Below are 26,540 nucleotides of genomic sequence, written 5' to 3'. Positions count from 1 at the left end.
TTCCCTCTTCATCTTAGGACATAGGTGAACAACTGGAGGAGATACGGTCACTAAAGAGGAGGGGAGGAGTGTGGCAAGCCAGGAGGTGAGGGGACCATGATGGAAAGTTCCATGAGCCAGGAGTCAGAGGCAGGGCCACTTACATCTCTTTCACTGGCTATCTCTGCAGCCACAGTGAACTTCTCTCTTCACTTCTCTTGGCCTCATTTTCCCCATTGGTAGGTACACCGAGGAACTGTGATGAGATCATGTTTAAGGTTCCCTTCCACCCACAGTGTGACAAATTGCATCTCAGCTGGGCGGTAACCCTCATCACAGAGTCTGCCAGGAAAAGGTGACCCACAGAGGTGAGTCCCACAAGTGACCGCCAATCAAAATGTTATGTCAAACTGGTGGGACCCTTTTAATGCAATGTTTTTCCAACTGAATCCAGAACAGGCACGGATATACCTTCTTTTTATCTTCTCTAATTTCTAAATAATCTGGAAATACAGCTTTTATTATACAAAAAAAGTGGGAATCAAAGGTTTTGTTCTTAAAAGATTAGAGTTTTGTAAGGAAATTTTGTTTTTGGATATTAGTTATTGCAGATCACTCTGTATATAATTTTGCTTAGCCTCTTCTCAGACAAGTCTTTCCAGTTATCCAGTGGAAAGGAATGTCCCTTCAAAATCCTCAGGATCCTCATTCACTGGTTCAACATATACTTCTGAAAAGCTTGACATTGTTCTGCACATTTGGGATACAGCAACAAATAAGACAGCCAAGGTTCTCACCCTCCCGGGGCTCACCCAAGCTTGATGTGGCAGGTGGGTAACTTTTAAAATTAACAATAAAAAATCAAATATTGATGTTTTATAGCAAAACCTAAAGTGGAGGGTTTGCGTTAGAGAGTGACTGATGGCTTCTTTAGATGGAGTGGTTTTCAGGGACAAGCAACCTAAGGTAGTGACATCCAAGGAAAGATCTGACTGACAAGAAAGACCCCACCACATTGGGGAGTGGAATATTCTGGGCAGCATCAATGGTTAGTGTCAAAACCCTGATTCAGGTGGAACAAGCCTGGTCTGTCTGGAGGGAGAGAAAGGAGAGGACTGATGTGTCTGGGGTCTGCAGGCCAGGGGGTGTGGAGGGAAGTGAGGGTGTGGAAGCGGCAGGCAAGGTAGCCTAGGATGTTCATGAGCATGCAGAGCTGAAGGAATCCCTGGTGGTGATGTGCTTCCCTGAATGGATGCATGTAAGTATCTGAGATGAATGTGTAGTACAGTTGGAGCCCTTAAAACAGCATTCATAGCCAAACATTGAGCAGCCATTGTGTTTACCAATAGGACAATGGTGAAATAGTCATGATATGGTCATAGGATGAAATATTATATGGAACTACATGTGGAACTTTTAGAGAATGTAAAATAGTGAGAACATCCTCACGAGGCAATATTAAGAGAAATAGCCAGGATGCAAACATATTTTATTGTTTGCGGGAGGTGGGAATATGTGCTATGGAGTGTGTGTATCTGCTAGAATATAATGTCACCCAACATATAGAAGTGTGGCATTTACCACGAGTTCAAAACACATTTCACTAAATGAATGTACAAATGAATACATATATATATGAATGTCTAAATGCATCTATATATGAACCTATAAATGAATATACATTCATGTATGCACACATATGTATTCACGCATTTGCATACAAATGATCAAAGAAAGCAAGTAGATGTGACCTGTGCTTATTTATGAATTGTAATATTCTAAACAGTTTTCTTTGCAGGAAGCTTTAGTTTTTGCATTTTCCATAACGAATCTGCACCATTTTTATATTTGGGAGGAAAGAGTCAACATTATTAAAAAAATAAGAGAGCCTTAGTTCTGATTTTTCAAGCAACCAGCACACATGAAAAGAATCTAATAGTCACATAGATCTCTGTATCAGACAGCAAGTTTTATTTTCTGGTATTGTTCTAAGGATAGAAAAAAAGTTTTACTTTGGGCCATTGAAACAGCTAGATGTGGCTACCTCATGTCCCAGATAGGAAAGGGTTCTGGAACTCAGACTCCAGACTCCAAGGGAGGAAACAGCTCATAAAGGATTAGCCGTGGGCACAGGAAAGGGTACTGGTAGTGTGTGCGTGTCAAGCATTTAACATCTCTCTCCCGAAGATACAAGTTAAAATCATCCCCAAGAAACTGCTAGCATAACTCTGGATCCACGATGCCAATTAAAGAGTAGTCTAAAAACATCCTTAGGTTCAACAGTTTAATAGATATCTTCAAATGTACGGTCAATGTTGCCCAGCAATCCAATATTTTCCTGGAATGTTTGCTACGTCCTTTCAGAATAACTCCTCCACATCTTTTCTTCTCTCCTTAAACCCCCTCTATGCCTTTCTGCTGCCTCCCCTCCATTGGTGATCATTTCATTGAGGAAATCAAAGCAATCAGCCAGGAGTTCCTTCATCTTCCTACTTCTAACAGCACCAGCTGCTGGCATCTCTACCCTCAAGCTCTGCTTCCTCCTAATAGCTGCTGTGTGGCAGGGACCCTGTTTCCTACCAAAAGTCAGCTCTTCCCCTCAGCTCTGGATCTCCTCTCCCCTGGCCTTCTCAACTATTCTACTTCAAATTTATCTCCCTTTCTTCTGTATCATCAGTTCTCTCTCTGCAGTGGATCATTTCCAACTGCAAAAGTCTCCAAAATCTCCCATCTTTAAAAAAAATAAACAGAAAGGTAAAAACAGCCATTGACCCAATTTCCCTATAGCTACTTCCTCATTTCTCTGCTTGCATTTTCAGCAAAAGTTTTGGAAGAGGGAGTAGCTCTAAAGTGTTGCCTCCATTCTACCTCCTATTCTCCCCGCTCTTATGAGGCGCCCCTGTCCAGCCCTGCATGGAGAGTGTCTCTACGATGCTATTAATACCTCTAGGTGGCAGCCCAGGAACCACCCTCATCTCATCTTCCTTATTACCTGGGCAGCCTCCAACACACGTAAATACTCCCTCCTCCTTGAAACACTTGGCTCACCTGGCTTCTTGTTCGGCTCCTCCTCTAAACCTTAGAGTGTCCCCAGGGGTCTGTGCTGAGCCCTCTCCTCTACTTTCCCCATGGTGACTTCTTCCAGCCCACAGCTTTAAACGACATTTCTACGGGGGTGGCTGGCACATCTGCATCTCTCCAGGCTTCCTAGTTGATGACATATCCTCATGGACACATAATGAGCATCTCAAACTTTTCATCCTCTCCACCTTTCTATTCCAGTAAACAGCACACAGTTAATTTTGCCAGAGCACCGGGAGGAACAGGACATCCTAGCTCAAAGAGCACCACATCCTGAAGCTCTGGGGCTTGCCCTCCATAACACTCCTTCCAACTCTCCAATTCCCTACAAGGCATGTAGCCCAAGCCCCCTGCATCTCCTGAACCTGCAAGAAACTCTGACCCTGTGCCTGGCCGCCGTTGCAATCTGTCCTTGGGCAGCAGCCTGGGCATCCTGTGACTCCTCTGCCCGTCAGCCTCCAATGGCTTCTTCTCCCATGAGCCAGGCTGCCGAAAGCGATGGCAAGAAATAGAATTTAAGGCATTTTACAACCCTTTATTAGTTTCTCAAACCAGGAGAGAAAAATGGAAAACCTGAATTGAAAAATGGAATTTCAAAAAAAAGGCATTAATGGGCTTATTAAGAATCTCTGATAACCTGAATCTACACAATGACTGAGATAATACCATTTTTCTTATTGCCAGAAGGAACAAAACCCAAAAATCATTATGACAGGCCCTCTGACCTAGATAACGCTGATACCAGCTCCCTAAACCAGAAAGAGCAGAAAGCGAAGATTATGCTTACAGCTGACAAAGCAACACTAGGGACTTGATGAGCAGTTCTGCTTTCTGTAATACGTCCACACAGGCCAAAAGAAGGCATAATGGGCAATAATTCAGTTCGCATATAATAGGGTTCACAAAAAATCTCATAGTTTGCAATCCTGACATGTTTTTAGCATGGGACATTATGATTCGCCTCTTTTGTACTATAACGGCCTTAAATATATATTTGTGTTTTCTTTAATTAAAAATAATACCAGCAAATAAGAGAGGTAGAAATAATATGAGTACAGCCGGGCGCGGTGGCTCACGCCTGTAATCCCAGCACTTTGGGAGGCTGAGGCAGGCGGATAACTTAAGGTCAGGAGTTCGAGACCAGCCTTGCCAACATGGGGAAACCCTGTCTCTACTAAAAATACAAAAATTAGTCAGGCATGGTGGCGCACACCTGTAGTCCCAGCTACTTGGGAGGCTGAGGCAGGAGAATTACTTGAACCCAGGAGATGGAGGTTTCAGTGAGCCACAATCGTGCCACTATACTCCAGCCTGGGCCACAGAGCAAGACTCCATCTCAAAAAAATAATAATACACACACACACACACACACACACAGAGTGCTACTGGAAGTTATCAAATAAAAAAATAAAGTTAGCCCAAAGTTAAGTTTCTTGTAGGTATCCCTTGAGAAACGTTGTATCCCTTTATCTGAATATACACACACTTCCTTTCCACATACATAACAGGCATCCTTCTATACAGGATGTTCTGCAACCTGCTTTTGTGTTTATAACATGCTTTAGAGATACCTCCTCGGCAGCACGTATCACATTCTTACTAATAACTGCACAGTATTCCACAACATAAAAATTATCTACAGCACTTACCTAGTCCAACTGATAGACATATAACAGGTTCCCAGTTTTTGATCACTAAAAACAATGATGCATATAGCCATGCTTGGGCGTGTGTGTGTGTGTGTGTGTGTGTGTTCATCCTGCAGTGCTTTTGTGAGTCTATTTATTATATAAATTCCCAGCAGCAGTACTGTTAAGACAAGGGTATATGTATTTTAAACTTGGGTGAATACCACTAAATTGCCCTCCAAAGAGGGCACACAAATAGACTCTACTTCAAATTTTCAAAATCCTGACCCCACACCATCTTTCCCTCACACTTTGATTATCTAGGACTGTAGATTTTCATCTGTAAGAGAGGCTGCAGTTCTTCATAGATAGATAGATAGACAGATAGATAGATAGATAGATAGACAGACACATACATACATGCTTCTGGAATTCTTTCCAAACACAAAGTTTTTGTGGGGTTGTTTTAATTTTTTGGTAGTCAAATTTACTGATCTTTTTCTTTATGGCTTCTGTGTTTTGTATTCTATTTAGAAGTTTCTCTCCACTTCAAGACTACAAATATAGTCACCGTAAGCACCTCTTAAAACAAAAATTTCAGAAAAGTAACAACAATGGTCTGGCAAGCCAAGCTTCTTCTGCTACGAACAATAGCCAAAGCTGATTTTAAAATATGCTGCATGCAACAGAGGACCTCAGACTCCATGCCCACAGCTATTATGATCATGGCAGGTAGGACACACTATTCAGCTCTGCACTCACAAGTTCCCCAAACCCTGACTGCTCCAAAGGTCACACACATTTGCACACATTCTCTGGGTGTGTTCCTGGCGCACACACGCACTCGCTGTCTCTCTCTCTCTCGCTCTCTCTCGCTCTCTCCCTCTCTCTCTCTCTCTCCCCACCCCCTCTATATATATATATTATTCTGTCGCCCAGGCTGGAGTGCAGTGGCGTGATCTCAGCTCACTGTAACCCTTGCCTCCCGGGTTCAAGCAATTCTCTGCCTCAGCCATCTGAGTAGCTGGGATTACAGGCACCCACCACCATGCCCGGCTAATTTTTGTATTTTTAGTAGTGACGGGGTTTCGCCATCTTGGCCAGGCTGGTCTTGAACTCTTGACCTCGTGATTCACTCGCCTTGGCCGCCTAAAGTACTGGGATTACAGGTGTGTGCCACCGCACCCGGCCTATATTTTTATGGTAACAGGAGATGGATAAACATACCACACTAGAAAGATACCCTTGTTTAACATGGCCACTAGAGAGACTATCTAAAGATGTACCACGCAGTGGAGAAGCAGCAGCCATGTACAAGGCCTATTACAAATTAAACAGTGCAGGTTGTTTGTTTAGATCCTCTAGTATCAATGACCTAATTCTCTAGGAACAATCTAGAGGGACTGTTCTGTGATAAATGGAGACAGAAAACAAATTCATCAATCAACAAAACGACCACCTTTGACAGAGTGGAGGTAAAACTCAGCATAGCTACACATTACACAAAAACAGGAGTGTGTGTGTTGTGTGTGCGCGCGCGTATGTATATCCGTGTGGGTGTTGAGATGTCCTTATCTGGCTTCAGGGAGAGTTCAGCTGAGGCAGAAGGAACTTCAAAAGCTAGCATAACACCATCTGCTGGCTTCTTTATGGTAGCTTAATAGGTGTTTCTTTTTTTTTTTTTTAAACATATTTTTATTGTGTATATAAAAATGAACGCGTATATGCAACCTGTATTTTTCAGCTAAATGCAAAATTATAAAAAACAACCTATTTAAAGTTCACAGATCGAAAATGTCTTGCTTATAGAGTAACTTCCCAATTCTAGACCCTGTGGCCACAGCCACAACACAACGTGGTTGCTTAAAAATGCAGATTCCTGGGGCCAATTCCCAAATACTGTAATCCACCCTCTCTATTAAGGCACCAGATATCAGCATTTTCAAAGTTTCACAGCTGATCCAGGTTTGGGGACCACTGCTTTTTGGAAACCGTAAGCCAGTCTCTTGCAGGTGGGCTCCCATCTTTAATAGTGCCTCTTACATGGGCTTTCACATCTTTCCATTCACTGAGCTGGGAATGTGAGGATCATTCTCTGAAGAACACAAATTCCATTCTCCCTGATGACAAGTCATCCTAAGTTTCCTTTGGGATGCTGAAAAACTTCACCCTGTCTCATATCCAGCCTTCTTTCAAGGAGTGACTTAGATTGTGGAAATTTTGTTCATGAATCCACAGCAATAAAAAAATGAAACTAACTCCTCCTTTGCCTTAGAGAAGGCTTTGATTAAAAACCTGTCTTTTAGACTCTAAAAGGAAATAAAAGGCAAGGTCTACTTTTTCTGTCCAGCAAGCAGATGATTACATTTAGCAGGATAAATAGAAACTACAAAAACCAAACAAAACAATGGTCTAAAGGTCAAATTAACATTCATTCATGCTGACTTGAGTAAGAAGACCAATGCAAAGTCAGACAAAAATGCCTCAGCTCATCATGTAGCCACTGAAAAATGAGTAAAGATTATAATTTCCATTAAGTAGCAAAGCAGGCATCAAAGACAGTTCTGCCAACTGTAGCAACTCACTCCACTGAGCTCATCACTGTTTTTAGGTTCAGGATGTTATTGGGTAAAATGTTTAGGAGTTTCTAAGCCGCTCTAATGTAATTTTCAACAATAAGAATTTATGGTAGTTATAGTACCCACAGCTTAATTTTAGCCAGATGCTTTTCCCAATTTTTAAATTTATTTTTAGCCTACCACATGGCTTCAGTGGAAACTGAAAATGATAGTTAGACACAGTTTTCATCACATATGCAGAGTGAAAATAGTAACACGTGGTGTATTTGGGGCAGATTATTTTTTTAAGAAAGTAATGAAATGCACTGTAAAATAACATAGTTAAATATGCTAATGTTACTACCTAAAGTATCGCCAAGCAAGTAGGAAAGATCAAGAAAAGAGACATCATCGACTACAATAGTCTAAATATACTGTAGCATCTTGTTTAGCAGCTTTAATTCAGAAGACTCTAAAGTTCTTTATGTAGAATCAGCTGTCAATGGAACAGTGAAGTGGCCAACATTTGTAAATTATTTTTATGAATTGTTGTAATAACCCATTAAAGCTACAAAGTACTTAAACTCTCTCTTTCACACAAACACACACACACACACTGACTTTAAAGGGAAATAACCGACTTTGGTTTTGTTTGTTTGTTGTCTGAATTTGCTCAGATGGCATTAGGTGCATGTGTGAGCAGGTGGGTAAAACCAGTTGGTACAGGTGAGTGATCCCAGTTGTAACACAGAAGTTGTTAAGATGACCTCCAAACTCAAACCTTAAAGCAGAGGTGTCCAATCTTTTAACTTCCTTGGGCCACAAGAAGAAGAAGAATGTCTTGGGCCACACATAAAATACACTAACGATAGCTGAATAACTAAATAAAATACAAAAAAACTCATGATGTTTTAAGACAGTTTATGAATTTGTGAATTCAAAGCTATCCTGGGCCACAGGTCAGACAAGCTTGCCCTTCGCTTGGAGTAAGGTCTTCCTCCTCTGCAGTGGGAAATCTATGGAGGAGCATTCCTGCTAATCCAGAATCTGCATGTCAGGACATTCTGGAAGCCTTTTGCTTTGCACTAAAGTCATCCTCAAAAATTAATATCTCACATATAGCAGAAACGCAGAGCAAAGAATTTACTGGGAAGTTAGAAGCTGAGATCGACTTACTGGAGATTTGGTTAATCGAAGGATAGTGCCATTTTTTATCTCATTGCGGTTCTGGAAAAGAAATAAAAAAACTTTGTAAATCTTCAAGTAAAAGCTTGGTAAAGAAGAGAACAAAGGCAAATATAATCTAGCAGATAAAACAGGCATTCAGTTTATTCTCACTTGAATAATTTTTAATTATTTCTAGAAAGGCTGTTAACTTTCTATCTGACAATATTCAGTACAAAGGAAGTGAATATAAACCCAAAGAAAAGGAATATGGGTCCCAAGTATAGCAAACAAAAAAAAGTAATTTTAAAGGTTATTAAGGGCATATGACCTGACTCCTACATTTCTACAATTCCTGACTCCTACAATTATACTCTTACATATTTACCCAATAGAACTGAAAGCATGTGTCCACACAAGAATTTGTGCACTAATGTTTACAGAAACATTATCTGTAATAGCCAAAAAGTAGAAACAATACATAAGTCCACTACTCGATAAATGGATAAGCAAAATGTGTTCTTTCCATTCCACAGAAAATTAATAAGTCATAAAAAAGGAATAAAAGGCATGGTGGCTCACACCTGTAATCCCAGCACTTTGGAAGGCCAAGGCAGGTGGATCACCTGAGGTCAGGAGTTCAAGACCAGCTTGACCAACACGATGAAACCCCATCTCTACTAAAAATACAAACAAACAAAAAAAAATTAGCCACGCATGGTGGCGGGTGCCTGTAATCCCAGCTACTCAGGAGGCTGAGACAGGAGAATTGCTTGAACCCAGGAGACAGAGGTTGCAGTGAGCTGAGATTGCACCACTACACTCCAGCATAGAAAACAAGAGTGAAACTTTGTCTTAAAATTAATAAAAGGAATAAAGTACCAATACATGCTACAACATGGATGAACCTTGAAAACATTACACTAAGTGAAAGATGCCAGACACAAAGGCTTCATGTTACATAACTGCGTTTGCATGAAATGTCCAGGATGGGCAAATCAATAGAATCAGGCATTAAGATAAATGGTTGCCTAAGGCTAGGGGAGGGAAGCAATGGGAATGACTGCTCGGTGGGTTCAGTGTTTTCTTCTGGGGTGATGCAAATGTTTTGGAACTAGATTGGTGATGGCTGCACAACACTGTGAATGCACTAAACACCCCCTTTAAAAGGTGGATCATTGTGACATCTGTCTCAGTAAAGCTGTTTCTTTAAAAGGGTTATTAAAGAGCTTCATTTCTTAACATTTGCTGGTTCCTTTTGCATGTTGCCTTGAAGTTAAGAATAAATAGCATAAATAAGCAGCTCTCCAATCAGCCTGCCTCCATGTGGCAAGTATATTTGAAGTGAGTGTTATGAAGCTATCACTTAGCACCTGATGTGGTTTGGCTTTGTGTCCCCACCAAAGTCTCTTCTTCAATCATAATCCCCATGTGTTGAGAGAGGGACCTGGGGGAAGGCGATCGGATCACAGGGCCAGTTTCCCTCATGCCGTTCTCATGAGAGTAAGTGAGTTCTCACGAGATCTGATGGTTTTATAAGGGGCTCTTTCCCCTTTGCTTCTTTCACACACTCTCTCACTCGCTGCCATGTAAGACGTGCCTGCTTACCTTTCTACCATATTTGTAAGTTTTTTGAGGCCTCCCCAGCCATGCAGAACTGTGAGTCAATTAAACCCTCTTTTCTTTATAAATTACCTAGTCTCAGGTAGTTGTTTATAGCAGCGTAAGAACAGATTAATACAGCATCTTTGACATTGAAGATAGAATTTCATTGGTGGTTTTATTTTCTTCCAGTAGAGTATACACCACACCCAATTTCCAGGAGGAGGCCTTCCAGGACTCACCATGGTTGCATGCCCTACCTGGTATGCTGAAGTTGGGGGTTAATAAATCTGCCTTCAGGATCACTACCTTGCATAATATAAGATCAAGCCACAAGCTGGAGTCTGCTCAGGACTCAGTAGACACACTGAAGTGGTAGGAAATTTCTTGATGAGATGCCAAAGACACATAAAATTGCTTGCTTCCTCAGCCAATTCTGATGACTTTTTGGACAATGAATTTTCTAAAAGAACCACCCAGAAGGGGGCAGCCTTCAGGCCAGAATTCCCTCCCAAAGAAAAGCAGATCTGAACATTTCACACCAAGTGCAGGCAGACCCGAAAACCCAACACCACCAGATCCGGGCCCTACGTGTGCAATTTAGCCCAGTGTAGAGCATCCCCTGATGCACTGGGTCACCTCTGGAGAGAGCCAGCTCGTCATTACCGGAAGCATGTAAGCATGGTACTGAATGTCTCTTGGCAGGCAGGCTGAGATAGGAGATGGGGAAATGAATTCGAGTCATTTTTAAAATCTCTTTTCAACTCTAAAATTCTGACTCTGTGAGAAATGAAAAGGAAGATGGCAAATACTAACAACAGAGTTCTAAGGAAGCCGAATACATAACATACCCTTTCTTTGCTCAAGCTCTAAACAACATGAGAAAATAAGATGGAGAATGAAAATTCCTTTGTATTAGTGACTATGAAGAACAAGTCTCAGAGTGAGCCAGCAGACATGCTGATTGAACCCTTGGGTCAGGCACACCTGTTCATATAAGGCTTAAGGCAGTTCCCTTCCTAAGAGGAAAGAGGTCTAATTTATTCTTAGCAAATTTTCCAAACAGGAAGGGAAGAAGGCTCTAGGGGTATAAAAATGTCAGGAGGGTTTAGAAACAATCTTTTTTTTTTTTTTTTTTCTCCCCAGAAGGACTCTTGCTCTGTCATCTAGGCTGGAGTGTAGTGGCACAATCTCGGCTCACTGTAACCTCCGCCTCCCATGTTCAAGCGATTCTCCTGCCTCAGCCTCTCGAGTAGCTGTGACTATAGGTGCCCACCACCATGCTCGGCTAATTTTTGTATTTTTAGTAGAGACGAGGTTTCACCATATTGGGCAAGCTGGTCTCGAACTCCTGACCTTGTGATCCGCCCACCTCGGCCTCCCAAAGTGTTGGGATTATAGATGTAAGCCACTACACCTGGCCCAGAAATAATCTTTCTAATAATCATGGAAGTTTGGAGTTGTGATGAGGCATTCCTAACATAAGCAATAAACTAACATTTATTGAAAGGAACTGGGCTGGGAGTTTTTGTTTCTCATGCTTATGTAACCAACATTACACCTCTATGCCCACGTTAAAGATAAGAAAGCAAAGCTGCTGAGAGGATAAGCTATTTGCCCAACATCATGGAGGGGATGAGAGGACTCAAACCCAGGTAATCTGACAACAAAGGCTGTGCTCTGTGTGCCTGACAAAGGCAAGACCCAGACCTTGCATTTACCCTCAGAGGGGAGAGTTCATCAGTCGCTCAACATACACGACAGCAAATAATCAAGACTGGATTCCTAAGTGCCAAGGAATGCTCCCCAGAGTCCCAGGGCTTCCCCACCACACCCAAGGCGACATACTGGGTGCTGGGTGGGAGGAGGGCTGGGAGAAGTTCTTCATTGGCCTCTAGGCTCCCTCAGGCACTCCTTCAAGGTTCACTGCTTCCTTTTTGGAACCCAAGCAAGACTGCTTTCCAGAAAGGGTCTTGATGATTGTTTGTTTCAAAGCAAAGCATGATTAAATCCTCTGATAAAGCTGGGCTCAATTCCTGCTCTGCTTCCCACCAGCTGAGTGGACTCAGTACAAGCGACTTAATTCCTCAGACCTAAGTTCTCTTCCCAAAAGTGGGAAGAACAATGCACTGTTAGAGGTGAATAAGAACAAGAGGAAACCGACACAGGCACTGCATCTAGACTCGAACTGGCTCAAGAATGGGAGCAATTCCTGCTGTCCCAGAGACAGCAGCACCTTCTGCCTGTGCCTTCTCAGTCAACAATTACATTTATCTTCTCTCCTTTCCTTCCCCCATGCTTTTAAATCAGTGTCTTGTACTTCAAATGAAAAGGAGATATGTAGAAGAACTAATAAAATATGCATTAAAAATTTAAGGTCCTGGCAGAAAGGCAGAGCAAACTCAGAAACAAAGGCAATGATAGACCACTGCATATTCTATCCAGAAAGTCAACTGGATTACAGCTTTTTCACCATGTGCTGATGACACCTTTGGCTTTGTACGAAAGGCCTAACTTAAGATGTAAACTTCATTAACAAAGGAAGAGGCTTGTCATTGTTCCGACTCCATAAATCCCACACAGGAGGCATAGTGCACAGCTTAAAAGTGACGGGGCCACCCAGACTGGACACACATTTCACTTCCAAGCGGGAAAACCTGGTGCAGGTGGCATGGTTGTCCTTATGCTCCCAGCTTTCTCATGTCCCCGGCTTTCTCATATGGAAAACGAGGATATTGCCTATTTCCTAAGGTTATTCTGAGGACCAAGTGAGATAACCCATTTAAAGTCCTTAAAACGGTGCCTGGCACATTGCAAATGCTAAAAAGAAATGAGAGAGACAGAGAGAGAAAGGGAGAGAGTTCACTGTTTATTATTAAGCACAAAAATAATACATAAAAAGCACACTGCTATATTATTTGTTTTTAGCTAGACCCTATACGTAAATAATAAATAATAATAATAATACAATCTACGTTACACCAAGGACAGAAACATCTACCCAGCAGGATAACAAATATTAGCAAATGCATACCTCTTCTGTAAGTTGACCAGCATGTCTAAGGAGGAATTCTGTCTCACAAGCATGCTTCGTATTGGAGGCAGGGAATCTCTCACCCACTTTTTTTATCCTTTCAACCCTCAGTCTGTTTCAGAGGGAGCAGCCCTCTAAGCATCAATAAGTGCTGTCTATGTGCTTTTACTTATTCATCTTTTTTGTTCATTGGCTGTCTCCCTCACCCCTAAGATGTCACCTCCAAGAGAGCAGATAGTTTAGTATGTGTATATCACTCCCATCCAGAACAGTGGACACCTATGACCCGGCACATGCCGGCACTCAAAAACTATCTGTTGAATAAATGGCTAAACTACTCTATGCCAGGCACAGATGAGGCATCAAGGCAGATACAAAGTTAAATAGGACTAATTCCCGTCTGCTGGGAATTGGTCAGTGAGAGAAACTGACATGTAATAACTGTATCTGTACCATGGCAGAGACCCGGGGGTGACCAGCGCTGCATCAGCACATAGGTGTGATGCGAGGAGAGGGGAAGAACAGGGTGTGCAGCAAAGGTTTTTAGAGGAGATGACATTCAAGATGGCCCTCTGCACATAGGCAGGATTTCCCAGGAGAGAGGTGGAAACAGCACATCTCAAAGCTCTGAGGCACGAAAGGACAAGACCTCCTCATGGAACAGAGAAAAGTCCTGTGTGGTTGCTTAGAGCCAGAGATGCAGGAAGAAAAGGAAGACGGGACACTTGAAAGGTAGACTGATCTTCCACCATTTAAAAAGAGGGAGGAGCAAGAGTAAGGAGTGGCGCTCCAGCTCTGATTTGCTGTTAGCAAACGTGTCATCTCTCTCGAGGAGCCAGCTGGGCAATATGGCAGTCATATCTGTCCACAAATATTCTCCTGAGAAGAATTGCAAAGCTCAGGCTTTGGGAACAAGGGTCATGTGGCTGCTTCATGAGAAAGGAATCCAGAGCCTCTGGGCTGAGAACAGAAACTGTCTACCTCACCCCCACACTCAGCTGGTCACTGAGAATATACACCTTCCAATGTCTGCAGTAACAGCACTTTGTATGCTTCCTCTGTCTTCACTGGCATAACTTTATTCTTCCAGAAGTCTCCTGCTTAGGCAGATGGCATGACTGCTCATTACAGGAACTTTCTGAAAGACCCAGAAACTCAAATGAAAAACATCAACTGTTTGTCCTCTAAGATTCTTTGAATCCCTTGCCTCGAAACCTGCAGTTTCCACCAATCTGAACTGTTGTATCATGACCCATACATGCTTTGAAAGACCCAACTAAACCAAACTTCCAATTCTCAATAAATTCTGACTTTACTTTCTGTGATAGCCCTTTTTTTTTCCTTTTCTTTTTTTTTCTTTTTTTGGTACGGCTTGGGGTGGTGTGGTACTGGGTGGCCTTTTTGATGTGTCAACTTGACTAGAATACAGTTCCCAGTTATGTGAATACTAATCTACATGTTGCTGTAAGGTATTTTGTAGATGTGATGAAAGTCTATAATCACTTGACTTCAAGTAAGAGAGATTATCCTAGATAATCTCAATGGGCCTGCTTCAATAAATTGAAAGGCCTTAAAAACAGAGTTGTTTAGCCTGGCATAGTGGCTCATGCCTGTGGTCCCAGCTAATTGGGAGGCTGAGGTGGGATGATTGCTTGAGCCCAGAAGGTCAAGGCTGCAGTGATCTATGATCCCACTACTGCACTCCAACGTAGGCAACAGAGCAAGACCCTGTCTCTTCAAAACAAGACAAAACAAAACAAAAAACAAAACACTAACAATAAAACAGAGCTGAGGGTTCCCTGAAGGAACAAATTCTATCTGTGGACAGTAGATAGCAGATTTAGTCTGTGTCTCAGAATTCTAGCCTGCCCTGTGGATTTCGCGTTTTCCTAACCAGCTCCCATAATCCCACGAGGTAATTCCTTGCAATCAGTTCCAATACATCTCCTACTGGTGCTGCATCTCTAGTGCAGTCCTGACGAATTCACCTCTGCCTGAGACACTGACAAAGTGTTGCATGCTGATGTTCTCCCTCAACAAGGTGAGCAACAAGGTCATCTCTGTCTTATCAGCAAGTGGTATGGGTGACACTTGGGAGCCATCTTTTGACAGGGTCAATCCAAGCAACATTCAACTGAGGCAAGGTCACTTTTCTCAGGCCAAAGAAACCGCATCAAATGGTATATGAAAGTGTGTGAAGGGCCAGGCGCGGTGGCTCAAGCCTGCAATCCCAGCACTTTGGGAGGCCGAGGCGGGTGGGTCATGAGGTCAGGAGTTCAAAAGCAGCCTGTGCAACATGGTGAAACCCGGTCTCTAATAAAAATACAAAAAAATTAGCCGGGCGTGGTGACGGGCGCCTGTAATCCCAGCTACTCAGGAGGCTGAGGCAGGAGAATCGCTTGAAACTGGAAGCTGGAGGTTGCAGTGAGTCGAGATCGCGCCACTGCACTCCAGCCTGGGCAGCAAGAGTGAAACTGTCTCAAGAAAAAAAAAAGTACCTCACTGGGGCATTGCAACCGAATAGGGAGACTTGGCTCTAAGTCTTTAAAGTGGCAAATGGGAAGGGGATCATCATGGCGGACGGGAGGCAGGACTAGATTGCAGCTCCAGATAGTGCAGCCGTGCCGAAGTTCGCATTGTGGATTTTAGCTCCAGATAGACTGCGAGGACAAACCAGTAATCCCGAGAGGACCCACAGGCCCTCTGAAGGAAGCAGACTGGCTCCCGTAATACCCGGGAGACACCCCAAATACTGTGAGTGCCCCAACTGTGAAGTAGGAAAGGGAGACCCTCCTCTCCGAAAACACCCCCACTAAAGAAGCTGAAGGTCTGTTTGCCGGAGAAGTTTCCGACCTTACCTGGAGCTGAGCCAGTTTAGAGAGCGGAGGGAAATACAAGGTAGAGGAAGCAGCAGAAAGGTCCTGGGAGCTCGCTGCCTCGCCTAGCAGGCCATTACGGCCTGGCACCACAGGGATCCAACGGGAGGGTGGCCAGTGGAGAAGCGGGTATAACTCCACAGAGAGAAGGAAATCTGTAGCCAAACTTTGTACGGTGGGAGTGAGACTGGCCCTTCAGTTAGCGTGGGAGCTGGGTGAAGTCTGTCACTGCTGGCCTTCCCCCACTTCCCTGACAACCTGCATGGCTCAACAGAGGCAGCCATAATCCTGGAGACATCACACTACCTGATTTCAAACTACACTATAAGGCCATAGTCACCAAAACAGCATGGTAGTGGTATAAAAATAGGCACATAGACCAATGGAACAGAATAGAGAACATAGACATTTGGCTTATACCAAAATGCTTATAACCAACTGATCTTCAACAAAGCAAACAAAAACATAAAGTGGGGAGAGGACACCCTTTTCAACAAATGATGATGGGATAATTGGCAAGCCATATGTAGGAGAATGAAACTGGATCCTCATCTCTCACCTTTTACAAAAATCAACTCAAGATGAATTAAGGACTTAAACATAAGACCTGAAACTATAAAAATTCTAGAAGACAACATTGGAAGAACCCTTTTAGACATTGGCTTAGACAAGGATTTCATGACCAAGAAGCCAAAAGCAAATGCAATGAAAACAAAGATAAATACCTGGGACATAAACTAAAGAGCTTTTTGCATGGCAAAAGGAACAGTCAGCAGAGTAAATAGACAACCCACAGAGTGGGAGAAAATCTTCACAATCTATACATTTGAAAAAGGACTGATATCCAAAATCTACAATGAACTCAAACAGATCAGTAAGAAAAAGAAAAAAATCCCATCAAAAAGTGAGCTAAGGACATAACAGACAATTCTCAAAAAAGGATATACAAATGGCCAAGAAACATGTAAAAAAATGTTCAACATCCCTAATGATCAGGGAAATGCAAATCAAAACCACAATGCTATATACCACCTTACTCCTGTAAGAATGGCCATAATCAAAAAAAAAAAAAAAAAAAAAACAGTAGACATTGGCATGGATGTGGTAAACAGGGAACACTTCTACACTTCTGGTGGGAATGTAAACTAGTATAATCACTGTGGAAAACAGTGTGGAGATTCCTTAAAGAAATGGAAGTAGAACTACCATTTGATCCAGCAATCCCACTACTGGGTATCTACCCTGAGGAAAACAAGTCATTATTCAAAAACAGATACTTGCACACGCACATTTATAGCAGCACAATTCACAATAGCAAAATCGTGGAACCAACCCAAATGCCCATCAATCAACGAGTAGATAAAGAAACTGTGGTGTATATACATGCATACACACACATATATACACACACACATACATATACACACACACACATATATACACACACACATACACATACACATCTATATATGAGATGGAATACTACACAGCCATAAAAAGGAGTGAGTTAACAGCATTTTCAGCAACCTAGATGAGACTGGAGACTATTATTCTAAGTGAAGTAAATTAGGAATGTAAAACCAAACGTCGTATGTCCTTACTGATATATGGGAGCAAAGCTATGAGGACACAAAGGCGTAAGAATGATACAATGGACTGTGGGGACTTGGGGGGAAGAGCGGGAGGGGGGCGAGGGATAAAAGATTATAAATATGGTGCAGTGTATACTGCTCGGGTGATAGATGTACTGAAATCTCACAAATCACCACTAAAGAACTTACTCATGTAACCAAATACCACCTGTACCCCAATAACTTATGGGAAATAAATAAAGTGTGTAAAGAATAAAAAAACAATGAGGCAATACCCCCCACAAACAGGGAAAGGGATTCCATGAAAGCAAAGAATGTATCTATCAACTCACAGTGCCAAGAAATTGCCACATGCCCTCCCTGGAAAATGAGTCTTTAATCTTTCATTTCTCCTATGATCTTCAGACCATCTGTTTTAGAATCACCATGGGTGAGTGTTAGGATGTAGATTTCTGGGGATTCTCTTCCACAGCCCATGAATCAGGGTCCTGGTTAGCTGCATTTTCACTACGATCCCAAATAACTCTGATGCAAAATGAAGTTTAGAATCACCACAGTCTAAACTTTTGTTAAGACTACACATGACATTTGGAATAAATATTCTGAATTTTGAGGTAATAAATAATAAAGTTTGAAGCAAACAAAACTCATGCCAGCTTCTCAAAAATGAGAAAACCAGCAGAAAGAACATTTCTGCAGGGAAATGTCCTGACTGAACACAATGTATGAGGAGAATGACAAGTGGCCCAGTGAAAGCCAGCCAAAGCCCTGCTGTCATATTTACCAATACCCAGCAGTTCCAGACTGTACCAGCCCCTGCCATTCACAGACATCTCGATAGGATGTCTTTGTGTCTTTACTAGTTCATCGACTCAGCCTCCATGCAGATTGGGTAATAAGATGGCACAGAAAAATGTCATTGTTGTCATATGTTTCCCTCTGAAATCTGTTTTTCTCAGTATGCCAACTTTCTACTGAGTCAGATAAATTAAGAATTTTGCCTACTCAAAAATCCCAATTCTATTCTCCTTCCTGTCTTTTAGCAAGGACAACAGGAGGTCCACAGGGAGGAAGGCTTCCGATCCCCTGCATTCAGGCCCTGTGGAGGGCAGGAAGCTCCAGCATCTTCCCTGGCTCCATCTCTTCTCACTCCCTCTCCATCCTTGTCTGTGTCTGTCTCTTTCTCCAGATGTGAGGAGGCCCTTACTTTGGATATGTTACTTTAAAATAATGCAGTTGTTCAGGTCTATTTCTTAATCATCACAGAGACTGTTTTTGCATGCAAGCCTGATCGCTTTTGTCCACTGTGTGTCCATTTTTTTGATGTTCACATCTTCAGGCTAATGAAACAACTGAGGGCAATATATGATATGCTGGTTGCTAAGTTACAGAGCAATGTCTCCAGACAGGACTACGGATCTGACCGTTAAGGAGGCATGTTAGAACGTTAAGGAGGCATGTTAGAAATACCCTAAAATAAAATCCAGACACCACCCACCCCCCGCCAAAAAAAACAAAAAACAAAAAACAACAAAAAAAAAAAAACCACGGGAAAAAAGGCAAAGAGTTGGGGATGAGGAAGAAGGATAAGGAAGAAAAAGTCATCAGCTGCTGTAAATGCCCATTCCCCATAACTGAGGCTCCAGCCTTCCAGGGGCTGCTCACCATCAGAAACGGCAACCCCGCCACCCCATTAGAGTGGTAGCACTTCGTTCCCACCCATTAATTTGAAGAATTTGTGGTTTGACTTCTTTTCTACTCTTTTTTCATGCTCCTAAGTGAGAATTCCATTTTCAGCTGTTGTCTTTTTCTCCAATCATTTCGCTTTCCACAGGACCCAGATATACTGTACCCAATTCCCAAAGCCGAAAAAAGAAAGAACAAGACAAGTATTAAGAGGTATCTATTAACTACCTATTTGTGGTCTGTAAACACAGAACATGAAGGTGAAGGGCCTGTTCTGCAATAAATGGTTTGCTCTCTCTATATCTGTAATAAGATCTGGGTCAGAAGGAGCAGACAGAGGTGGGTAGACAGCTCCCAGGAGCCAAGGGAATCTGTCAGGACATGGCAAGCCTGAGGGAAAGGACAGAAGGAGACTGCCTGTCCCCTTCAGTGTTTTAACCAAGGACTTGTGGAAGACAGAAAGAAAGAACAACCTGCTTTTCTGGAGATGACAAACTCGCTTTAAAGGAACATGCACTACCAGATGTCCACGATTACAAAAAAAAAACACAAAAAAGCAGACCCCTGTTCAAAGACATGAAGTTGCTTGCTTCCTTAGTCACTTTCACATGATAGAAGCCAGTACATACCTACTTTTGCCTGGTGTCCAGGCTGGGACTAAAAGCTCAGGGTAGAATCCAGTTCATGTCCACATCTCTAATACTGTAGGATGAGAATTACTGACTCTAATCTGTTAAACAGTAATGGAATATAATTATGTAGGTGTGAATCTTGGACTTGGCCTTGAAGTTAGGTGTAGGCAGTCCCCTTGAGCACAGCAGCTGAGGGGGGCCATCTTGGCATTTCAGACAGTGGGGCAGCCCCAGCAAGGGCATAGTATGAGCACTAAAGGAGTGTGATATGCATTAATAAAACCTCTCGCAGGACAGGTGCTGTGCTGGGAGAACAATGAGGAGTTAGGGTGGTCTAACTCCAGTGATGGAGCAACAGTGGTCTGGCAACTGCGAGAAGCAGAGGACTGGGAGGAAGGAAGCCCTGGTTGGGCCTGACCAGCTCACTTCCCATGTGACCTTGGGCATGTCATTTTGCTTCAGTCCCTCATCAACAGAATGGAGGCAAGGGACCCAGGGCCACTGGTCAGTTCTCTCCTCTTCTCTTTCATTTGCACTGCCATAAACAAAGAGGAAACATTTACAGCTTTTGAGAGAGACTACTGATAGGATGAAGGGGATGTTTTAGGGAAATGAATTTGTTGAAGCAGCTAATGAAATGGGAGGGGAATGCGTTCAGTAGACTGAGCAAGGTGAGGGAGGACTTCAGTAACACACTACTCCCTCCCTCCACGGCAGAGCTTGGCCCTTATTACATCAGACTGCAGGCTCCAACCTTGGCATCGCCAGCTCTGAGCATCTCTCAGCCTAAGAGTTAACAACCCAGCAGACAAAGCCAAGATTCAAAAGGTAAAGGAGGAACAAGTTCTAAAACAAGGCTATATGCCTTTCCTCCCATACACAGCACCCAGTAGAGTCAACAGGATTTTGTAACATATGACTAAGGCCTTTGAAATGTTCAAACTCTATGAATTTACCCCACCAACACATCAGAGATGCAATAAACATTTTATGAAAGATGTTTGCTACAACACTGTTTACAGAAAAAAAGGCTAAAAGCAAGCCCAAATATTCCAGTTATTCATTTATTGTCTCTCAACTCAAAACCATTCTTGGCCGTGCTTTCTGACAGGTTGCCAGCTGCGGCAATGTGACGCTTCACCAATAGAGGGCACTGGAGTGATTCTGCCTGGGGAAAGCACATTCCCTTTGGGATCCACCATTACTATTCCATGGGCAAGTCCTCAAGCCTCCTGCACCTGGGCTCTGCTCTCCCTTCCAGGGACTGCTTCAAAGCAGCTCTGCCTACCCAAGCTACTGACAACAGAGACGCATCTATAGTGCCGCACAGCCAGCTGGCCAGTTGCTTTCCTCTGACAAGTCTCTGTACCACCCGTGGGTCGTGACGTCCCTGTGGTGACCATGCCCTCTTTGAAGAACCCTGGGGGAGGAGCAATGCCCGCTCTTGGTCTTTAGTTCCTCAATTACCCACTCTTCCTCAAACTGGAGACCATAGCTTCTTTTCTGCAACTGCTTCTTCTGGACCCATAGAAATTCTCTTTTACTCACAACTAACCAGCTTCTACTAGCTGTCAATGATTTACATTGGAATATCCCCTGTTTAAATAACAGTATGGTTTCTGTATCCTGACTAGATGCTGGCTGAAATACTAAGTCTTGCAAATGTCCCCTAACACAAAGAAAACCTGAAGTAAATTATGGTAAGGCAGGCCAAAGATATACCATGTAGCCATCGAAGTGCTGCTATGAAAGAATGTTCAGTAATATGGGACCCTGGGACACTCTATTGTGGTGACAAAAGCAGGATGCAAAATAGCAAAACTGCATCAAACATATAGACTATAATGTGTGTTCATGCACTGAGAAAATACTGGTGACCAGGTGGATAATCCCATGTACATTAACATCACTTGCAACATGGAAAAGAAGGGGAAAAAAGCAGGGAAAATGCCTAATAGTGTGGGTATTAGCCCGACCCAGCCAATGAGGAGTGCCCATGTTTCCAAGGGAGAAGCAATCTCCCTGGTTTTGGACAGAAGGGACCTGTATGAGTTGAGCGAACCACGTTGAACAGTCTTATTTTTCCATCCACTTGAGATAAGAGACCCGACTGCCAGCCCCTCCCACTGCCAGCAGTTTTAACTTACCCCTCAATCAAATGCCATGTGCAAATGCTTAAATAGGGGTTGCAATGGGCAAGTTAGAGCCTGTGGTCTCAGAAAGCCACAGAGTGCTACAGAGACAAGAAAAAAGAGCTGCACTTATAGGAAAGAAACTCGTGCTTGCAAAAAAATAAGTAAATAAATAAATAATACATTTTTAAAGGGCCATTCCAGTGGCATGAGCAGGGATCACCGAAGATGCTACTACAGCTGGGAAAATACTGACTCCACGGCCTGTTCTAGGCAAAACAATACAAATAGTGGTCTGTGGAGAGAGAATGAGATAAAACCCTTTACAGCTCACAGCCAAGGAACAATGTGGTTAGAAACACTAGGGATAGAGGAGTGGCCAAGCTTGAGGCATCAGGGTGTCACGTGACATCCTGAACATAACCTGCTGTGGCATGAGCCACCCAGACACTAGTGTCAGATGGGCCTGATCCAAAACTTGGCTTCACCAGTAACAGCTCTGTCACCTGGGAATTTGGCACAGCCACTGGCACACAATAGGTGCTCAGTGAATACAGGGTAAATGAATGATGGACAAGACAATGTCTTGGGGCCTCCCTTTCCGCAGTGCTACATGAAGACGGTCAGATCCATACTACACAGTGTTATTATGGGCATTACTTTGAACAGTGCTAATAAAGCCTCTGCTTGGCTCATTCAGTAAATGTGTAGGATCCAATATGTTATTCATAAAAAGGAGACAGCTTCAGTACCACACTCCAAAAGAAATGGAAAATCTGCCAAAGGAGGAGGGAGAGAAGGGAGAGAATCTCAGGCAGAGGAAATAAATACAAGTCCACCCATTTGGATCCCCAGCCTAAGACAGTGAAATACAGGAATTCTTTTTCTTTCTCTTTTTTTCCTAGTCATGGATGTCTTAGAGAACTCTGGTGAAGCCTATGGATCTTCTTTTCAGAATAATGTTTTTAAATGCATAAAATAAAATAAACAGGCTTGCAAAGAAACCAAACAGTTATCCAAATATTTTTAAAATTGTATCATAGGCCGGGCGCGGTGGTTCATGCCTGTAATCCCAGCACTTTGGGAGGTGGAGGCGAGTGGATCACGAGGTCAGGAGTTTGACAGCAGCCTGGCCAATATGGTGAAATCCCGTCTGTGCTAAAAATACAAAAATTAGCCAGGCGTGGTGGCATGTGCCTATAGTCCCAGCTATTCAAGAGGCTGAGACAGAAGGATTGCTTGAACTCGGGAGGCGGAGGTTGCAGTAAGCCAAGATCACGCCACTGCACTCCAGTGTGAGCGACAGAGTGAGACTCCTTCTCAAAAAAAAAAAAAAAATTGTATCATAGTAATATATATACTGCTTTATCAATGCACGTATCAGCAACCTTTTTCCAGTCAGACAGTAAGCATTTTAAGCATTGCAGGCTAGAACATCTCTGTTGCAACTGTTAAATGTAAATAAATGGGTATGGCTGTGTTCCAGTAAGTTTTATGTACAAAAACAGGTGGCAGCTTGGACGTGGTCCACAGGCTATAGTTGCTGACCCCTGTATTAAAGCATTAAATAACAAGATCTATTGTAAGGTCTAATAACTACCATAATTTCTAATTAGGCATAAGATGATAAATGATATTGAGAGATAACTGTGATAACAGTAATAAATGGATGTATCTTTAATTTCTGTTGGTAATAAAGGTGCAGATACTGCTTATCCTATCATGGCTTGTTGCTGACATTTGTGGTTCAAGCTATGAAAAGTTTACATTTTTATACGATTGTAATGTTTCTCCTACACAAGTTCATGAACCCCAGGATAAAATAGTAGCTTTTCATTGTACTTGGAAGGAGATCCAAATTCCTACTATAGTTTAGAAGACACTGTGATGCAGCCCTAGTCAACATCTACAATTTATCTGGTACCTCCTCTCACTCCCAGCTCACTATCCTGTTCTTCTGTTCTCTAACACACCAAGCTCTTTCATGCTGCAGGACTTCTGTGCTAGCTGTTCCTTTTCCTGGAATGCTGGGGTCTGGCTCCCTGTTATCCTCCAGTCTTGGCTCAAATGTCATCTGTTTGTTTGTTTGAGACAGAGTCTCGCTCTGTTGCCCAGGCTGGAATGCAGTGGTGCGATCTCAGCTCACAGAAATCTCTGCCTCCTGGGGTCAAGCAATTCTTCTGCTTCAGCCTCCTGAGTAGCTCGGATTACAGGTGCACACCACCACACACGGCTAATTTTTGTATTTTTAGTAGAGACAGTGTTTCACCATTTTGGCCAGGTGGGTCTCAAACTCCTGACCTCAGGTGATCTGCCAGCCTTGGCTTCCCAAAGTGTGTCACCTCTTTTTTTTTTTTTTTTTGAGACGGAGTTGCGTTCTTGTTCCCCAGGCTGGAGTGCAATGGCATGATCTCAGCTCACTGCAACCTCCGCCTCCTGAGTTCAAGCGATTCTCCTGCCTCAGCCTCCCAAGTAGCTGGAATTACAGGTATGCACCACCACGCCCAGCTAATTTTTGTATTATTAATAGAGATGGGGTTTCTCCATGTTGGTCAGGCTGGTCTCGAACTCTCCACCTCAGGTGATCTGCCCACCTCATCCTCCCAAAGTGCTGGGATTACCGGCATGAGTCACCACACCCCGCCTTGTGCCACCTCTTTAAAGAGACCTTTCTTGATGCCTTAAAGCAATCTTGGCCAAGGCCTAAAGATGGACAACCAGGGCCTTGCAGAGTGAGGCAGATTGCCCCAAGCTGGCACAACCACAATGAGAAGATGGGAGAACCCAGACATTAACCTTGGTTAGCACAAATCTTCATGGCAAAATGACTGCCTTAGTGTATAAGTTTGTTTCTTGACACTCATATGGTTGGAGGATGAAGTGCCTTAGGCCCTCAATTCTGGAAACCATGTCCACCCACATGTAGTCTTATTTTTTTGAAATCTGGTTGTTTATAAACATGAACTCAGGCAAGTCACATTTCTGGGTCATTCTTGAACCTATATTCTATGGCCAAGCCAGCAGACTAAACCAAAGGAGCAATACCTATCACACTCTGCCCCCATGTCTGTTTTGGGGGCTCTCCTACTCTATTTTCCTCATAACACTTACCTCAATCTAAAATTAACTGCCTTGTTCTTTTTCTAAACCTTTCCTGTCAGTTTCCACAACCTAAAGAACAAATGCCCAAGAAGAATGGGCATCTCCATGTTTTGTTCATCACCAATGCCTAGAATGGTGCCTGGTATATCAAATGTGCACAACAAATGCTTTTTGACTGAATGGAATGAATATTATAATTATAACAGTCTGGAACAATAGTGAAAATATCTATAAACTAAAGCTCACTGGTAACAATCCCTTCTCCTCTCTCACAATGCAAATAAATTTCAAACCATCCTTCCTTTCCTTCCCTATTCTATAGCCTTCAGTCAACCAGTGAATCCTTATTTCATACCTACTATGAGCACACTTATTATTAAGCATTTTTTAAAAGAGAGAGTTGAGATATATTTGCTCAGGTTCCACTACCAATCCACATGTCTGCAACACATCCTGCACAGAAATGAACCATCTGCCATCAGCTGTTCACTGACGCCACAGCACTAGGCAGCCTCAACACCGAAGCAAAGTTATAAACAGCCCAGGCATCTATAACTACTGTGCTCTGAGGCTCAAAAAGCTGTCCAGGACCATTCCCAGAAATGTACCTGCTCCAGCCCTAAGAGGAAGGGCCTAGCAAGAGATGGAGAGAGGATGCCAGAAAGAAACCCCAGACAAATGGGATCTAGACTGAGAGCTGGAAGCAAACAAGCCAGCAGCACACACCTGAGAAACTGCCCTTGCATTGTATTCGAGATTTTTTCCCTCTATCCTATTTTCTCTCTCTTTTTTTTTTTTTTTTTTGGCAGGGATGAAGTTAAAATCTAAGGCTTTTTTGGAGGAGTTAGTAGGGATACTAGGTGTCAGAGGAGAGAGTTAAACACTTCAAATACTAAAAGCATTAAAAACTTGTCTTCATCTTACCTTAGCACATTAGCTTTTCTCCTTTGGCCCTGGACCACCCACACTATGCTCTAGGCCTTGCCTCCGAGCTGTTGGGAGGGAGTAATACAACACAGGCCTAAGCACAAGTAGGGCAGTAAGCAATTAGGAAAGCCACGCTAATTCAATTAGGATGGGTGTTTTCTTTAAGAGCTGATCCAAAGATAATGACCAGAAAAAGCATTTATTTTATAGACTTACTCTCTGCCATGAATGTGGCTATCCAGATGAATTAATTAATTGATATTAAGAGACACACTGGGTGAATTAAGTGCCTCTTTCACATGCAGGCTCTGTAATGAGATTTTGGGTTTTTAGGATTTAAAAAATCCTGCTAAACAAGGTAACATACGTCAGAGAAACATCAGCTCATTTAAAAGGAAAGGCTCTTAGAAAAAGGTAAAGATTTAGATAAAACTCAGTTCAAATCCAGGCTGTACACTAGTCATATACAATCATATTAAAACTATGTAATCTCCGATACTTAATTTTGTTAATCTTTAAAACATGATAAATACATCTCAGTGTATTT

General features: G+C 42.7%; 1 protein-coding gene across 4 annotated transcripts in view; it reads right to left on the bottom strand.

Moving 5' to 3' along the window:
- The window catches only part of ELMO1 (engulfment and cell motility 1), a 578,573-nt gene that overhangs the window by 397,868 nt on the left and 154,165 nt on the right, over positions 1-26,540 (bottom strand). For 3 of the 4 annotated variants that reach the window (XM_007981596.3, XM_007981595.3, XM_073008961.1), the window contains exon 5: positions 8,423-8,473. The exons of the other annotated variant lie outside the window; for it this stretch is intronic. In XM_007981596.3, coding sequence (XP_007979787.1) covers positions 8,423-8,473 — 51 coding nt within the window. The remainder of the gene's footprint in view (positions 1-8,422; positions 8,474-26,540) is intronic. 4 annotated transcript variants of the gene reach the window in all.

The sequence above is a fragment of the Chlorocebus sabaeus genome, chromosome 21, assembly GCF_047675955.1.
Source record: "Chlorocebus sabaeus isolate Y175 chromosome 21, mChlSab1.0.hap1, whole genome shotgun sequence".
NCBI lineage: Eukaryota > Metazoa > Chordata > Mammalia > Primates > Cercopithecidae > Chlorocebus > Chlorocebus sabaeus.
This window is presented reverse-complemented; position numbering and strand designations above follow the sequence as displayed.